This window comes from Sinohyriopsis cumingii, chromosome 10 (assembly GCF_028554795.1).
Source record: "Sinohyriopsis cumingii isolate HCF-2022 chromosome 10, ASM2855479v2, whole genome shotgun sequence".
Lineage (NCBI taxonomy): Eukaryota > Metazoa > Mollusca > Bivalvia > Unionida > Unionidae > Sinohyriopsis > Sinohyriopsis cumingii.
Window position 1 is genome coordinate 107,065,624 of NC_142970.1, and position 20,181 is coordinate 107,085,804.

Sequence of the window (20,181 nt, forward strand, 5' to 3'; positions counted from 1 at the left end):
AGTTGTTTTAAAGTGGTCTTCAGTGTTTATTACATCTGTCAAATGGTGAAGCACCTGCCAAATGGTGTAGCATATATTGTTATGACAACTGTCTGCTACCTTTCTTGTTTCTGCACAGTAACTTTATTTTTTATACCAGCTACCTTTTCCAAACATTTCGGATGACTTGCATCCAAAGTAAGGAAGAAGCCTATTGATTTTCTGCTTACAAGATTGGTAGTCAAGGTCACTGACTGAAAGAAGAAAAATGATTTCAGTATTATAGCAATTCTATATCATAGACCTGGACAAAACTTTGTGGATAACTTGTACTTGATGCAAGAAAAAAAACAACAGCAATATTGGGGTCAAAAGATCAAAGGTCACGGTCATTGACTTGGAAAAAAATTATATATCTTCAGCACAGTAACTTTAATTCAATATCATACACCTGAACTAAACTTTGTGTGTGAGCCTGCACTTTAAGTATAAAAGAAGACTATTGATTTTGGAGTAAAAACGTTATATGTCAAGGCCACAGACTGAAAAATGTCTGCACACAAAGTTCAGTTTGTGGATGGCTTATACTTTTGGGTTATAAAGAAGCCTATTGATCTGGGTGTCAAGAGGCATATAGACTTAAAGAAGAAAGATGTTTTTCTGCACAATTTTGGTTCAAGAACTTGTACCTCGGTCAGAGTTTGTGGAGGACTTGTACTTTTGGCTGGAAGAGGCCAGTTGATTGTGGGGCCAGAAGGTCAGAAGTCATGGCCTGCTTGACTCAAAGTTGAGACAGATTTTGCAAAAAAACTTTCGTCATAGATTAAGTTCCTTGACCAGATTTTGTGGAAGACTTTCTTATAAGATAAGAAAGAAACCTGTATGTTGTGGTCAAGGTAGGTCTTTTGTTTCAAGACTATATTCATTGACCAAAGGATAATAGCTTTTTGAACAATAATAATCAGAATAAAATGTGTGCATGTGTGTGTGTCTGTCTGTCTGTGTTTTTGAAGAGTATCCATTTCAGCATAAAAGGGTGCATCTATGTATACTTTTGTACATTTCGAACAGTTGATGAAAGCAATGAAACATTGAATTAAAAACACAAGAAATCCATGTCCTACCTAATTCATTTAGCACACATTTCTAACCATATTTTGATAATTCTCTTTATAGCAGAGATGTTCCCAAAAGGAGTGATTACTGACAGAAATGCATTGAAAAATTGACCATCACTAATTTTGTGTACCAGATAAAGGTTGAACTATGCAGTGTTCTGTTCTGGATATGGTTTCTTTTTAATTTTACTGCTCCATTAGCCTAAGTAGTTAGAGCATCCACCTCGGATGCAAGTGGTCTCGGGTTCAAACCTCAGCCAAGTCATACCAGAGACTTCTAAAAATTGTACTAACAGCTGCCTCACTTGGCGCTCAGCATTAAGAGGTTAGTAGTGTTAAGACTGGTTGGCCTGGTGTCAGGAGTCAGGATAATGTGACTGCCCCAGTGCTAGACATCACTATACACTGTCCCACTGCAAACATTGTAGCAATATGGCTAAAAAATTATTAAAGCTACATTAAAAATCCAAATCACACACACACACACACACACACACACACTATATTTAACTTTAGTCATTACTCATTGAGTAATATATTCTTGCTTAATCACCCACATTCTCTGAATGTTTTATTTCCATATGAATTAAATTTGATTTGCAGCCATATTACACAGTATTGCATTTTCCTCTTAAGAAACTGTAATGCCTACATCATTTATACAACCACAAAAGTCAGATGCATTAACTTGGTAGAACATTGGATTCATAATCCATGGGTTGCAGGTTTTGTACCTGCCAAGACAGCCTGGGTTAGCTGCCATGGCATGTACTTGGGAAAGGCCCTTAACTCCCATTGCAAAGACCAGCCTGGGTATGTTGTAATGGCATGTCCTCGGGAAAGGCCCTTAACTCCCATTGCAAAGACCAGCCTGGGTATGTTGTAATGGCATGTCCTCGGGAAAGGCCCTTAACTCCCATTGCAAAGACCAGCCCTGGTATGTTGCCATGGCATGTCTTCGGGAAAGGCCCTTAACCCTCATTTCCTCAGCATGGTTAAACCTGCCATTGTCCCCATCCCTACCCCAGCAAGAACAACTTCTTATAGCCATGTGTTTTTACTGAAATGTTGCCTCTCAAAAAAACTTTTGAATGCCAATACCATTTGGCAATCTGTGTTTTCCTTTCATAGAGACAGCTCACTTAGAATCCCATTTCTCCATTTCAGTTCTATGTGCTGAGCGTGTAACCCAGATGACCAAAACATACAATGATATTGAAGCAGTGACCAGGTTACTAGAAGAGGTAAGGGTTGTTTCTTTGAATTATCAAAACATACAATGATATTGAAGAAGTGACCAGGTTACTAGAATAGGTCAGGGTTATTTATTTGAATGGTCAAATTATAAAATGATATTGATGCAGTGACCAGGTTACTTGAGGAGGTATGGGTTGTTTCTTTGAATTATCAAAACATGCAGTGATGTTGAAGAAGTGATCAGGCTACTTAGAATAGGTCAGGGTTGTTTATTTGACTGTTTAAAACATAGTTATATTGATACAGTGACCAGGTTACTAGAACAGTTATGGGTTGTTTCTTTGAATGGTTGTAACTTAATTCCTTTTAAATTGTTCTGTGCTTTCTTCCAGTATCTACAGCTCCCAATTAGCAACTAAATAATAATCAAAATTGACAAGTGAAAATTATCAACCAGTCACCCTCAGGTGATGTTCAAAATTAAAACATCAGCACGTCAGCACTGTCTTTCAGATTGGAAGTATACATTGTGGCTGATGATAAAAACATTCAGCCAGTTTAATCTACAACATAAACCCTTTTTGATTATTTATAATTAAATCACCATTACGAATAACTAGTCTGACTTGTATCCTATAAGTCACTAGTCTAATATGTGACTTGTGCAATCAGTCATCTTTAGTTAACACATTAACCCCTAGTGACGACTTAATGGGGCAGGAGGTAGTAGCCTACTGCCGAGCTCTCTAGCGTCATGGTCATGCATGATACGCTAATGTGGGTGGTGTTATAGAAAGGTAAACAGGTATAGCTCTACAATGATACCAAATAGCTCTACAATGATACCAAATAATCTGGAATATCTAGTTGCGCTACAAATAATAAAAAAACTCATTTTTTTTACCCAACTATTTTCTACCCAAAATTCACCTGTGGTCGGAATCCGATTTTGTGTCCGGATTTTAGACTTTTTGGTCTCAGATCTAAGGCAAACTGGTATGAACTGTAAACAGACAGATGAGCCTTTGCAAAAAGTATGATAAGATGGGCATTTGGAATAAAGAGTGGTCTCAATACAAAAATAATGGCTCCGTTTAGCAAAAAAAAAAAAAGAACTCCAACTTTTACCCTTCTGCTCATGCGCAAGTCAAATAGCCAATGAAAAACGATGTTTCTAACACAACTAGGCAGTATGTTATTGAAAGATCACCGGGGCTTTGGAGTTTTCAGATCTATTCAGAAATAGCTTTCACAGTGTTTCCTACTCGATTTTCAGACAAAAATGAAAAAAACTTCAAGGGGTTAATGTGTTAATGGTACAGATATGGGAAGTTCAGACATGAGACATATTTATCCAGTAGTAGACTTACTGTGACTCAGACTACCATTGATACAGATACAGTGAAGGCCTTATTTATCCAGTGGTAAACTTACTGTGACTCAGACTACCTTTGATACAGATACAGTGAAGGCCTTATTTATCCAGTAGTAAACTTACTGTGACTCAGACTACCTTTGATACAGATACAGTGAAGGCCTTATTTATCCAGTAGTGAACTTACTGTGACTCAGACTACCTTTGATACAGATACAGTGAAGGCCTTATTTATCCAGTAGTAAACTTACTGTGACTCAGACTACCTTTGATACAGATACAGTGAAGGCCTTATTTATCCAGTAGTGAACTTACTGTGACTCAGACTACCATTGATACAGATACAGTGAAGGCCTTATTTATATCAACCATCATCAAAATAAAATAAAAATTAATTGGTAAATTTGAGGTCTCCCAATCTGTGGATGGCCATGGTGTCTAACACTGTGATTTAAGAGTAGTAATAAGCAACTCTAGGTCTCCATCAATTTGAACGTCATCATCCTACATGTGACCAGCTGTTTCTTGCTTATTGCAATTAGCAAGCAGTGTCAACATTTTGATGTGTTCAGAGCCCATTAAATTGTGAACGTGCTAACTAGATTTAATTTAAAAACAATGAATCACTCCTTTGTTTGAGCCTGTCTCATGTATGAACCAACTTCAACCAATAGACTTTTACTTAAAAATCCTCAAAGAAGCCAATTGATGCTGAGTGGATAATTGTGGCTAACATGGAAATGTATGAAAGATTGAACCTAATTATTTGTGGCTTTGAGAATGCTGACATTGTTTAATTCAACAATTTTAGGATTATGTACTTAAACATTAATATGTATTGGATGACTTGACTTATGCAATGTTGATTTAGTGGTTTTGTCTGAAAATCAATGAAGAGAGAGCTTTACTACTCTGTGATAATCTATATAGATACATTTTCATTATTAATTGTGCCTCAAGGAATAATTTTAATATTTTACAGTCATGTTGTTCATTGGAGTTAAGCATGCATTAATAAAATGAGATGTGCTTCCACAAGGATTTAAATTTTTCATCAATGGTTTCACTTAAATGAAAAGTCAGTTTGAATAATAATTAAATCTAATTCTCATTTATAATATAATTTCTTATTCTTTCTGTCATTGTCAGTAATGAAATCATTTGGATAAAAAAAATTCTTTCTCATTTCTAATCTTATCTCACAAATTGATTCAAGGCAGTGAGTGGAAATGACAGCTAGTGAATACAATATAGATAACATTGCAAGAATGTAAACAGCTTTTAGATTCTTTTACCTAAAATGATCAAAACAAAACACACATCTAAAAGCTAAAAGATTTGTTCAGATTACAGAAATGATGTTGATTTATCGAATAGCTGATATCCAGTAATGAAACACAGTAAATACAATGGGGGGGGGGGGCTTTATTTAATGTGGCTAATTATTCAGTCTAAATTGATGATTTGAGGCAACAATGAAATTTATGAAAATTGGTATCCTGCACAGATTATGTTACTGTATAATGTACTTTATTATATGATAGCCTTACTATCTCGTTTCCAACAACAGTGTTATAATGAGGGGGTGTATTTTGTATCATTTTTATTCTCAGTATTATGCTTACAAAATCAGTAACAACTTGCAATGTATAATTAGTAACAACTTGCAATGTGTGATAATCAGTAACAACTTGTAATGCATATTGATCAGTAATAACTTTAATTGCATATTAATCATAACAACCTGCACTGCATATTAATCAGTAATAACTTACAATGGATATTGATCATTAACAACTTGCAGTGTATATTGATCATTAACAACTTGCAGTGTATATTGATCATTAACAACTTGCAGTGCATATTTATCAGCAACAACTTGCAGTGCATATTTATCAGTAACAACTTGAAGTGCATAGTAATCAGAAACAACTTGCCTATTAATCAGTAACAACTTGAAGTGCATATTAATCATAACAACTTGCAGTGCATATTAATCAGTAACAACTTTAATTGCATATTAATCATAACAACCTGTACTGCATATTAATCAGTAACAACTTGAAGTGCATATTAATCCGTAACAACTTCAGTTGCATATTAATCATAACAACCTGCACTGCATATTAATCAGTAACAACTTGAAGTGCATATTAATCATAACAACCTGTACTGCATATTAATCAGTAACAACTTGAAGTGCATATTAATCGTAACTTGAAGTACATATTAATCATAACAACTTGCAGTGCATATTAATCATAACAAATTGCACTGCCTATTAATCTTAACAACTTACACTGCCTATTAATCAGTAACAACTTGAAGTGCATATTAATCATAACAACTTGCAGTGCCTATTAATCATAACAACTTGCAGTGCATATTAATCATAACAAATTGCACTGCCTATTAATCTTAACAACTTACACTGCCTATTAATCAGTAACAACTGGCAGTGCCTATTAATCATAACAACTTACACTGTCTATTAATCATAACAAATTACACTGCCTATCATAACAAATTGCACTGCCTGTTCATCTTAACAACTTACACTGCCTATTAATCAGTAACAACTTGAAGTGCATATTAATCATAACAACTTGCAGTGCATATTAATCAGTAACAACTTTAATTGCATATTAATCATAACAACCTGTACTGCATATTAATAAGTAATAACTTGAAGTACATATTAATCATAACAACTTGAAGTGCATATTAATCCGTAACAACTTCAGCTGCATATTAATCATAACCTGCACTGCATATTAATCAGTAACAACTTGAAGTGCATATTAATCATAACAACCTGCACTGCATATTAATCAGTAACAACTTGAAGTACATATTAATCATAACAACCTGCACTGCATATTAATCAGTAACAACTTGCAGTGCATATTAATCATAACTTGAAGTACATATTAATCAACACAACTTGCAGTGCCTATTAATCATAACAACTTGCAGTTCATATTAATCATAACAACTTGCAGTGCCTATTAATCATAACAACTTGCAGTGCATATTAATCATAACAAATTGCACTGCCTATTAATCTTAACAACTTACACTGCCTATTAATCAGTAACAACTTGAAGTGCATATTGATCATAATTTGTAGTGCATATTAATCATAACAACTTGCAGTGCCTATTAATCATCACAACTTGCAATGCATATTAATCATAACAAATTGCACTGCCTATTAATCCTAACAACTTACACTGCCTATTAATCAGTAACAACTTGAAGTGCATATTAATCATAATTAGTAGTACATATTAATCATAACAACTTGCAGTGCCTATTAATCATAACAACTTGCAGTGCCTATTAATCATAACAACTTGCAGTGCATATTAATCATAACAAATTGCACTGCCTATTAATCTTAACAACTTACACTGCCTATTAATCAGTAACAACTTGAAGTACATATTAATCATAATTTGTAGTGCATATTAATCAAAACAATTTGTAGTGCATATTAATCATAACAATTTGTAGTGCATATTAATGAGTACCAACTTGCAATGTATATTGTGACTCATGTTTAAAGACAAGCTTTAATTTTCTTTGCATGTTAGTTTGCTAATTTGTTCAATTTCATTGCAGAAAGAGAGAGATTTAGAACTTGCGGCTCGTATTGGACAGACTTTGCTTGACAAGAACAAAGAGCTTGAAATTAAATGTGAAGCTTTAGAGGAACAGTTTAACCATGCTCAGGAAACGGTAAGTATTTATCAGTCATTATGTGCATCAGTTTAACCATGCTCAGGAAACAGTAAGTATTGTGTGAAGCTTTAGAGGAACAGTTTAACCATGCTCAGGAAATGGTAAGTATTGTGTGAAGCTTTAGAGGAACCGTTTAACCATGCTCAGGAAACGGTAAGTATTGTGTGAAGCTTTAGAGGAACAGTTTAACCATGCTCAGGAAACGGTAAGTATTGTGTGAAGCTTTAGAGGAACAGTTTAACCATGCTCAGGAAACAGTAAGTATTGTGTGAAGCTTTAGAGGAACAGTTTAACCATGCTCAGGAAACAGTAAGTATTGTGTGAAGCTTTAGAGGAACATTTTAACCATGCTCAGGAAACAGTAAGTATTGTGTGAAGCTTTTGAGGAACAGTTTGACCATGCTCAGGAAACGGTAAGTATTGTGTGAAGCTTTAGAGGAACAGTTTAACCATGCTCAGGAAACGGTAAGTATTGTGTGAAGCTTTAGAGGAACAGTTTAACCCTGCTCAGGAAACAGTAAGTATTGTGTGAAGCTTTAGAGGAACATTTTAACTATGCTCAGGAAACAGTAAGTATTGTGTGAAGCTTTAGAGGAACAGTTTAACCTAGCTCAGGAAACAGTAAGTATTGTGTGAAGCTTTAGAGGAACAGTTTAACCATGCTCAGGAAACAGTAAGTATTGTGTGAAGCTTTAGAGGAACAGTTTAACCATGCTCAGGAAACGGTAAGTATTGTGTGAAGTTTTAGAGGAACAGTTTAACCATGCTTAGGAAACAGTAAGTATTTATCAGTCATTATGTGCATCAGTTTAACCATGCTCAGGAAACAGTAAGTATTTATCAGTCATTATGTGCATCAGTTTAACCATGCTCAGGAAACGGCAAGTATTTATCAGTCATTATGTGCATCAGTTTAACCATGCTCAGGAAATGGTAAGTATTTATCAGTCATTATGTGCATCAGTTTAACCATGCTCAGGAAACGGTAAGTATTTATCAGTCATTATGTGCATCAGTTTAACCATGCTCAGGAAACGGTAAGTATTTATCAGTCATTATGTGCATCAGTTTAACCATGCTCAGGACACAGTAAGTATTGTGTGAAGCTTTAGAGGAACAGTTTAACCATGCTCAGGAAACAGTAAGTATTGTGTGAAGCTTTAGAGGAACAGTTTAACCATGCTCAGGAAACGGTAAGTATTGTGTGAAGCTTTAGAGGAACAGCTTAACCATGCTCAGGAAACGGTAAGTATTGTGTGAAGCTTTAGAGGAACAGTTTGACCATGCTCAGGAAACAGTAAGTATTGATCAGTCATTATGTGCATCAGTTTAACCATGCTCAGGAAACAGTAAGTATTTATCACATTTTATATTTCCTTTATTTAATTTCAGTCATTATGTGCATCAGCTTGAAACTCAAATAACTTAAAATTTATTACTACTGCTTGCCCTTTACTAGTTACTTACTGTGAATTGACCATCTGTGTGTGTGTGCCTGCTTATAAGTTGAGTCCAACAGCAAACAACATGCTGTTTCATAATGCTCCATCGGATCAGGGTTTGTTTTGTTTTGTTCTACTGATTGCATCTAATAAACTGCATAGACTCAGAACTATCACCTCTTTGTGTGACTGTGGATCTGGGTCTATGATGTTTCCATTTGGACTCGACCTTTAAGCAAGTATATATTGTGCCATCAGTTTTGTGCTTGCTTCAAAGACCAAATGAATATTGATCCTTCTGTGATGATGGTGAAATCCATTCTCATACCTGTCAACTTTTCAAAAGCCAAGTAGTGAGATTGAATATAAAATAAGGAGATTGGGACTTCAAGTTTTCTCACTCCATTTTTTAAGCTTCGTTTTAACTACCTAAATATTGACCAACTGCACAATACAAGCTACCATACATGTGCCAATTATTTTTCCCCCCATTTTATATCCTAACTTATTTCCTTATTGTCAACTCATTAGGCATTTAACATTATTTACTAAATAACATTTATTCTTAATTAATTTTCTGAGGGTATATGTACTGCATGGTGTTTTTTTCTTCTCTTCTTTTAATTTTATGATGGTAATTGCAGTTTGTAGATACCACCATGTCAGCCAATTCTGCGTGTCGGGTAATTCTGCGCAATGATAGTCATTTCTGCAAACATTGGATCACGTGTTATTTTGGTTCAGAAATTCATTTTGTATCAAGAAAGAATGACCATACTTTAATTAAGGAAGTGATATTCATAAAGTGTACAAAAATATCCCACATTTTGACTCGAAATGCACATAAAAATGAGATTTCTAAATGGCAACATGTAGACCCACTCCATGACCTTCTTGAACCTGTAACCCAGAAAATTCGATTTAGTATGCATCTTTTAGAATCATACAAATAAATACATTATATAAAAGATGGAAATATGTACCTTAAAATAATACTGCATTTTAATCCAAGTTTCCAATTCTGCAAGAAGTTGTCCCACACGTAAAAAAATCGTCTGCTACCCAAGGTGTCTGTTTGCTGCTAGAACATAAATTCTCAACCAATTCACCGGCGTATAGTCTGTTTCTAAATTCTGAGTAATTTTTCCCCATCAATGAGACATTGTAAACACATTACATCATATTTACTGTTGTTTCTCTTCCACGTAATAGCTTATTTTTCATAAAATGTTGAACTTTCCTAACATTTTTACAAGATCAGTTTAGTTACCTTAATATCTCTTGCCATTTATTGGCATTTGTACGTTGAATTTTGTAAAACTAGCTATAAACCTGACCTAATTACTCGACTGAACTGCTGACAAAGAAAGTCCAAAGTAATACATTTCATTTCTATAGCACGATAGATAAATATTACATCTTTTCAAAGCTGTGCGCAGAATAGGCCAACATATCGTGAGTCAAGAAAACTGGGGGGGGGGGGTTATCCCCTGTGTCCAAAATTAATATTATTTTGAACAGAATATTCTGGTGACAATTGCATCTTTTCAAATGGTAAGCATTGCTGTATTTTATTTTCGTCAATCGCTTGAATTCAGTATACGTTTTGCATCAATATTGGAAACGAAAACCTTAGGTGCACAGAAATGCCTGACAGCAGTGTACACTACAGTAATGCCAGGTGTTTCTTGGGAATGGAAATGCTACATCATTCACAGTAATCATTCTTGGGACTGGAACTAATTGCTGACAATTTTATTGTTGTGTTTTGTGGGTTTTTTGTCCTTGTGGTATATTTTCTGATTTTAGTATTGTTGCAGGGGTAAAAAGAAAAAAACATAAATTTAACATGAATAAACTTGACGTGCTATTTACTGAAGAAAAAAATTCTTTGTAGTGTGACACTTATTTTGTCACAACTATATATACAGGTAATAAAATAAAACATGGCTTCTGTGGGTTGCATTCAATAGATCTATTAATGTAGGATTTTTTTATAGGAGAAATGAAACTTGACAGACATAATGTAATAATCATTAGTTCTTGCAAAAGTTGGGAGATATCATGAAATTAGGAGGTAGATCTGGAATGACCTCAAAAATGAGTTCTTTCCTCCTTTTTGTTGTGATCTGCTGGAAAAAAATTAAAAGCAAAACCGAAATAATACTGATCATGGGCACCCGGTCAGTCCAGACTTTATTAAACCTTTCAACTGAAAAGTACATGCATAACTTAAAACATTAATCCAAAAGCATTTGTATAAAGTAAGCAATTACATGTATTCTTTCATAATTTAATAATGGGCATCATTTTTTATAATAAACCTAAAAGCCAGTCATGCTCTATGCTTTTTTTAATACACAAATTTTGATAATTTCTGTATCGGTGGTTTTTTGGTATATAAAAGTGATTTCAAGAATTTTTCGTGTTTAGTAAAAATGGCAATATCTGGCAGTGATTCAACATAAATTTGAAAACTGTTAATATCAGAATGCTTTCTGTCAAATTTTGGTCAAATTCTGCAGAACAGTTCTAACAAGGGAGCATTTTAAGGTTTATTTTCTTCAGCTCTTGTTAATAGCAGCCAAAGCGGATGGTGGATTGACATAATTCAAAAGCCCTTATGCCAGAATGCTTTCAGCAGAGTCTGGTCAAAATTGGTTGTAGTCATTTTTTGTTAAATTGAAGCATTAATTGTTGATTGAAAACAACAGTTGCAGAACCATACAACATGATCACTTTACCTTTAGGCCAGGTGATTCATCAAGATTGTCTCAAACAGACTGGTGCTCCTGAGGTCAGAACTAATTTCTTGAAATATATGAAAAGTACATTTATTCTCTCATAATATTCTTGTCAAATTTAGTAACAACACAATTTTTAATGTAAGCGCAGTACAGATAGCTTTGTAAAGGTCTTTGACTTTGACCCTGATTTTGTGCATAGATACTTTCAACATGTGTCATGGTTTTCTGGGACAACACAATCCATGTAGAAATACTTTTATGTTTAATTTTAGTCATGTGAAAATTCCAACATTTGAGTTTTTGTAGGTTTTAATTGGCAAGCTTCTATTATTTTTTGGTTCAAAGTAGGTATCAATCATGTAATGCGTAGGCTATCAAACAGTGGTTAAGTGATTGTAAATGTGTAAGGCAAAGCAATACAGGCCAGATCTTAGTAGATATGGGTAAAGACATTGTCTACGCACTGTTTTCAGGTATTAGGTATCGGGTTAATCAGTCCCTTTCAAAGGTGACGTAGGATACACATTATTTCTTTGTCGGACAATCAGCAGAGGTGTAATCTCAAATAAAAGGCAAAAGAAGTGTGAAAGCTTATCTCCGGGACTTATCAAAAACCCAGCAAGGGCTTGACTGCCCCAGGGTGTGTCCTATATATATTATGTCAGTCCTTCACACAATATGGTCTGTGTAAGAACATGTCTGCAAATCATACCATTAGAACACAGTAGATATATCTGAGGCCCCTTTCTGAATTCAGAAGAAAATAAAGAATACTAATAATAATAAATAACTTCTATTTCCATTCCTCAAGATGTATTTATTTAGGGACCTGATCACATAAAAACTTCACTATCATACTTACTGGAATTCATGTGCTAGTGGAAAATGAAGTTCAGGATTTAGTACAAGGTGTTTCCTTTGCTAGTGGAAACATTCATTAGTTCAAGATTTAGTATTTGTTGTTTCTGTTGCTAGTGGACAATGAAGCTCAAAATTTAGTACAGTGTTTCCTTTGCTAGTAGACAATGAAGTTCAAGATTTAGTACAGTGTTTCCTTTGCTAGTAGACAATGAAGTTCAAGATTTAGTACATGGTGTTTCCTTTGCTAGTGGACAATGAAGTTCAAGATTTAGTACACAGTGTTTCCTTTGCTAGTAGACAATGAAGTTCAAGATTTAGTACATGGTGTTTCCGTTGCTAGTGGACAATGAAGTTCAAAATTTAGTACAGTGTTTCCTTTGCTAGTAGACAATGAAGTGCAAGATTTAGTACATGGTGTTTCCTTTGCTAGTAGACAATGAAGTTCAAGATTTAGTACATGGTGTTTCCTTTGCTAGTGGACAATGAAGTTCAAAATTTAGTACTTCTTGTTTCTGTTGCTAGTAGACAATGAAGTTCAAGATTTAGTACATGGTGTTTCCTTTGCTAGTAGACAATGAAGTTCAAGATTTAGTACATGGTGTTTCCTTTGCTAGTGGACAATGAAGTTCAAAATTTAGTACAGTGTTTCCTTTGCTAGTAGACAATGAAGTTCAAAATTTAGTACATGGTGTTTCCTTTGCTAGTGGACAATGAAGTTCAAAATTTAGTAGTGTTTCCTTTGCTAGTAGACAATGAAGTTCAAAATTTAGTACAGTGTTTCCTTTGCTAGTAGACAATGAAGTTCAAGATTTAGTACATGGTGTTTCCTTTGCTAGTGGACAATGAAGTTCAAAATTTAGTACACAGTTTCCTTTGCTAGTAGACAATGAAGTTCAAGATTTAGTACATGGTGTTTCCTTTGCTAGTGGACAATGAAGTTCAAAATTTAGTACACAGTGTTTCCTTTGCTAGTAGACAATGAAGTTCAAAATTTAGTACATGGTGTTTCCTTTGCTAGTGGACAATGAAGTTCAAAATTTAGTAGTGTTTCCTTTGCTAGTAGACAATGAAGTTCAAGATTTAGTACATGGTGTTTCCTTTGCTAGTGGACAATGAAGTTCAAAATTTAGTACACAGTGTTTCCTTTGCTAGTAGACAATGAAGTTCAAGATTTAGTACATGGTGTTTCCTTTGCTAGTGGACAATGAAGTTCAAAATTTAGTACACAGTTTCCTTTGCTAGTAGACAATGAAGTTCAAGATTTAGTACATGGTGTTTCCTTTGCTAGTGGACAATGAAGTTCAAAATTTAGTACTTGTTGTTTCTGTTGCTAGTAGACAATGAAGTTCAAGATTTAGTACATGGTGTTTCCTTTGCTAGTAGACAATGAAGTTCAAAATTTAGTACAGTGTTTCCTTTGCTAGTAGACAATGGAGTTCAAGATTTAGTACATGGTGTTTCCTTTGCTAGTGGACAGTGAAGTTCAAAATTTAGTACAGTGTTTCCTTTGCTAGTGGACAATGAAGTTCAAGATTTAGTACATGGTGTTTCCTTTGCTAGTGGACAGTGAAGTTCAAAATTTAGTACACAGTGTTTCCTTTGCTAGTAGACAATGAAGTTCAAGATTTAGTACATGGTGTTTCCTTTGCTAGTGGAAAATGAAGTTCAAGATTTAGTACTTGTTGTTTCTGTTGCTAGTGGACAGTGAAGTTCAAGATTTAGTACATGGTGTTTTCCTTTGCTAGTAGACATTGAAGTTCAAGATTTAGTACATGGTGTTTCCTTTGCTAGTGGACAATGAAGTTCAAGATTTAGTACATGGTGTTTCCTTTGCTAGTGGAAAATGAAGTTAAAGATTTGATAAAAGATGTTTCCTGAGCTAGTAGACAATGTGTTTCAAGATTTAGTTCAAGGTGTTTGTTCCTTTGCCAAGAACAATACATTTGGAATATCCTACAGTATAAAGACCATTATGAAGGATTAATATTGAGGTAAGGGGAGTTCAAGTTTGCTGATCTCAACATAATTTCTGCAATGAGAGTCAGGACTTTTTACTCTCAAAGCTCTGCATTCTCTTCCAGTTTCTGGGAGTCCCAACCAATAAAGACGTATTTCTCACGCATTCTCACCTCGTTTTTTTCTTTTCTTCTCTATATAGAAACGAATTTCATAAGAGTCATGTATGCAGTCAGTACTGATCATTTTAGTAATTGGTGTTTCTTTTAGAATTTGATTAAACAAATCTTTTAATGTCAATTATTCACTTCTTTCTGAGTCACATACTGTAAATCCATAGTACTTTGGAAAATAATTTTTTTCAAAGACTACATCAAGTTGAGAGATAGCAAGAGCTCCACAGAGTTTGGAAATGCAGTTTGTGAAACTATACTGGAGGTAATAAGGTTGAAAATAAAGGTACAGCATTTGTAGGCCTAGTTGTACACAATGTTTACTATTGTTGCATCAGTTTTGAATCGCACTTCTGGACTTCTAAATGCCTGGTTTCCAGCTTGACAGTAAATGATATTTTGTTACACATTACTGAAAACTGGTCTAACTTGTGGAAAACATATTGACTGCATTACTGAGAAGGTCTTGTTAGGGTTGTACAAGTCATACATCCAGTATGGGTGCCTTGACAGCTACCATGAAAATCATTTTGTCACCACTGAATGGATGATCATGATGACATGGGATTTTGACCAGAAGACTTAATGTTATCTACTTTGTCCCAAATGAAAATGATACCAATATTTTCAGCACTCAACAGTTATAAGGAAAACAATAGTCGTATCTTGAATTCCTGGAAAACTTTTGACCTCTAGAGCATCTGTCTCTTAAGGAACCCCAATTTATGTCAGTTTGGTTTGGGATTTTGGATCATGGTAAATGATATTGATTATATTCATAAAAGTGGATTATGACAAAAATAGTTTATTGAAATCTGAAGCTTCACAAATTTTAAATTCAATAAATATATTCACTTTTCTATTTCAGTTAAAACAGCTGAGACATGAATTGTCGATGAAAGATGAGCTCTTGAAATACTATGCTCAGGATTATGACAGTGGAACTGCAGAGTCCCCAGAGTAAGTACCGTACATTCACAAAACCACTTTATTCTGTTCCAGTGCCAGGGAAAGAATGAATTTGAAATGGATGAAGTATAAGTTGACAGAGTCAGGCTGACATGTATGCATATGACATACCCATCAATTACTTTCCCCCTACTTGGAAGAAAACATAAATATGATTTTATATTTATTACATACTGTTACTCTCTTCTCATTTGTGTCTTCACAATCTTTTAAATATATACTGATAATAGAAATTAACAATCTTTTTAAATATATACTGATAATAGAAATTCACAATCTTTTTAAATATATACTGATAATAGAAATTCACAATCTTTTTAAATATATACTGATAATAGAAATTCACAATCTTTTTAAATATATACTGATAATAGAAATTCACAATCTTTTAAATATATACTGTTAATAGAATAGAAATTCACAATCTTTTAAATATATACTGTTAATAGAATAGAAATTCACAATCTTTTAAATATATACTGTTAATAGAAATTCACAATCTTTTAAATATGTACTGTTAATAGAATAGAAATTCAGTCTTTTTAAATATATACTGATAATAGAATAGAAGTTCAAAGTCTTTTAAATATTTACTGTTAATAGAATAGAAATTCACAATCTTTTAAATATTTACCGTTAATAGAAATTCACAATCTTTTAAATATATAATGTTAATAGAATAGAAATTCACAATCTTTTAAATATTTACTATTAATAGAATAGAAATTCACAATCTTTTAAATATATACTGATAATAGAATAGAAGTTCAAAGTCTTTTAAATATTTACTGTTAATAGAATAGAAATTCACAATCTTTTTAAATATATACTGATAATAGAATAGAAGTTCAAAGTCTTTTAAATATTTACTGTTAATAGAATAGAAATTCACAATCTTTTAAATATTTACCGTTAATAGAAATTCACAATCTTTTAAATATATAATGTTAATAGAATAGAAATTCACAATCTTTTAAATATTTACTATTAATAGAATAGAAATTCACAATCTTTTAAATATTTACTGTTAATAGAATAGAAATTCAGAATCTTTTTAAATATACACTGATAATAGAAGTTCAGAATCTTTTTAAATATACACTGTTAATAGAATAGAAATTCACAATCTTTTAAATATATACTGTTAATAGAATAGAAATTCACAATCTTTTAAATATTTACTGTTAATAGAATAGAAATTCACAATCTTTTTAAATATATACTGTTAAGAGAATAGAAGTTCAAAGTCTTTTAAATATTTACTGTTAATAGAATAGAAATTCACAATCTTTTAAATATTTACCGTTAATAGAAATTCACAATCTTTTAAATATATAATGTTAATAGAATAGAAATTCACAATCTTTTAAATATTTACTATTAATAGAATAGAAATTCACAATCTTTTAAATATATACTGTTAATAGAAATTCACAATCTTTTAAATATATACTGTTAATAGAATAGAAGTTCACAATCTTTTAAATATTTTTTGTTAATAGAATAGAAATTCACAATCTTTTAAATATTTACTGTTAATAGAATAGAAATTCAGAATCTTTTTAAATATACGCTGTTAATAGAATAGAAATTCACAATCTTTTAAATATATACTGTTAATAGAATAGAAATTCACAATCTTTTAAATATTTACTGTTAATAGAATAGAAATTCACAATCTTTTTAAATATATACTGTTAAGAGAATAGAAGTTCAAAGTCTTTTAAATATTTACTGTTAATAGAATAGAAATTCACAATCTTTTAAATATTTACCGTTAATAGAAATTCACAATCTTTTAAATATATAATGTTAATAGAATAGAAATTCACAATCTTTTAAATATTTACTATTAATAGAATAGAAATTCACAATCTTTTAAATATATACTGTTAATAGAAATTCACAATCTTTTAAATATATACTGTTAATAGAATAGAAGTTCACAATCTTTTAAATATTTTTTGTTAATAGAATAGAAATTCACAATCTTTTAAATATTTACTGTTAATAGAATAGAAATTCAGAATCTTTTTAAATATACGCTGTTAATAGAATAGAAATTCACAATCTTTTAAATATATACTGTTAATAGAATAGAAATTCACAATCTTTTAAATATATACTGTTAATAGAATAGAAATTCACACTCTTTTAAATATATACTGTTAATAGAAAAGAAATTCAGTCTTTTTAAATATATACTGTTAATAGAAAAGAAGTTCAAAATCTTTTAAATATACACTGTTAATAGAATAGAAATTCAGAATCTTTTTAAATATACACTGTTGATAGAATAGAAGTTCAAAATCTTTTAAATATACACTGTTGATAGAATAGAAATTCACAATCTTTTAAATATATACTGTTAATAGAATAGAAATTCACAATCTTTTTAAATATATACTGTTAAGAGAATAGAAGTTCAAAACCTTTTTAAAAATATACTGTTAAGAGAATAGAAGTTCAGCATGTTTTCCATACACACTGGTAATAGAAGTTCAATTTTTTTTAGATTACTCTGTTAATGGAAGTTTAAATTTTTTAAATATACACTTTTAATAGAATAGAAGTTCAAAATCTTTTTAAATATACACTTTTAATAGAATAGAAGTTCAAAATCTTTTTAAATATACACTTTTAATAGAACTGAAGTTTAGCATCTTTGTATATTTATTCTGTTAATAGAATAGAAGTTCAACATCTTTTTAATAGAAGTTCAAAATCTGTTTAGATATACACTGTTAATAGAATAGAAATTCAACATTGTTCAAAATATCTATTGATATATGTTGATTGTACTCAAACATCTTTTTTCCATCCACACTGGTAATAGAAGTTCAAAATATCTATTGATATATGTTGATTGTACTCAAACATCTTTTTTCCATACACACTGGAAATAGAAGTTCAAAATATCTATTGATATATGTTGATTGTACTCAAACATCTTTTTTCCATACACACTGGTAATAGAAGTTCAAAATATCTATTGATATATGTTGATTGTACTCAAACATCTTTTTTCCATCCACACTGGTAATACAAGTTCAAAATGTCTATTGATATATGTTGATTGTACTCAAACATCTTTTTTCCATACACACTGGTAATAGAAGTTCAAAATATCTATTGATATATGTTGATTGTACTCAAACATCTTTTTTCCATACACACTGGTAATACAAGTTCAAAATATCTATTGATATATGTTGATTGTACTCAAACATCTTTTTTCCATACACGCTGGTAATAGAAGTTCAAAATATCTATTGATATATGTTGATTGTACTCAAACATCTTTTTTCCATCCACACTGGTAATAGAAGTTCAAAATATCTATTGATATATGTTGATTGTACTCAAACATCTTTTTTCCATACACACTGGAAATAGAAGTTCAAAATATCTATTGATATATGTTGATTGTACTCAAACATCTTTTTTCCATCCACACTGGTAATAGAAGTTCAAAATATCTATTGATATATGTTGATTGTACTCAAACATCTTTTTTCCATCCACACTGGTAATACAAGTTCAAAATATCTATTGATATATGTTGATTGTACTCAAACATCGTTTTTCCATCCACACTGGTAATACAAGTTCAAAATATCTATTGATATATGTTGATTGTACTCAAACATCTTTTTTCCATACACACTGGAAATAGAAGTTCAAAATATCTATTGATATATGTTGATTGTACTCAAACATCTTTTTTCCATCCACACTGGTAATAGAAGTTCAAAATATCTATTGATATATGTTGATTGTACTCAAACATCTTTTTTCCATACACACTGGTAATACAAGTTCAAAATATCTATTGATATATGTTGATTGTACTCAAACATCTTTTTTCCATCCACACTGGTAATACAAGTTCAAAATATCTATTGATATATGTTGATTGTACTCAAACATCTTTTTTCCATCCACACTGGTAATAGAAGTTCAAAATATCTATTGATATATGTTGATTGTACTCAAACATCTTTTTTCCATACACACTGGAAATAGAAGTTCAAAATATCTATTGATATATGTTGATTGTACTCAAACATCTTTTTTCCATACACACTGGTAAAGAAGTTCAAAATATCTATTGATATATGTTGATTGTACTCAAACATCTTTTTTCCATACACGCTGGTAATAGAAGTTCAAAATATCTATTGATATATGTTGATTGTACTCAAACATCTTTTTTCCATACACGCTGGTAATAGAAGTTCAAAATATCTATTGATATATGTTGATTGTACTCAAACATCTTTTTTCCATACACACTGGTAAAGAAGTTCAAAATATCTATTGATATATGTTGATTGTACTCAAACATCTTTTTTCCATACACGCTGGTAATAGAAGTTCAAAATATCTATTGATATATGTTGATTGTACTCAAACATCTTTTTTCCATACACGCTGGTAATACAAGTTCAAAATATCTATTGATATATGTTGATTGTACTCAAACATCTTTTTTCCATACACACTGGTAATAGAAGTTCAAAATATCTATTGATATATGTTGATTGTACTCAAACATCTTTTTTCCATCCACACTGGAAATAGAAGTTCAAAATATCTATTGATATATGTTGATTGTAC

General features: G+C 31.9%; 1 protein-coding gene across 1 annotated transcript in view; it reads left to right on the forward strand.

Moving 5' to 3' along the window:
- Positions 1-20,181, forward strand: part of LOC149790788 (trafficking kinesin-binding protein 1-like) — a 178,498-nt gene that overhangs the window by 96,171 nt on the left and 62,146 nt on the right. Inside the window, exons 4-6 of the mRNA XM_089973262.1 lie at positions 2,265-2,341; positions 7,294-7,410; positions 15,461-15,552. Coding sequence (XP_089829388.1) covers positions 2,265-2,341; positions 7,294-7,410; positions 15,461-15,552 — 286 coding nt within the window. The remainder of the gene's footprint in view (positions 1-2,264; positions 2,342-7,293; positions 7,411-15,460; positions 15,553-20,181) is intronic.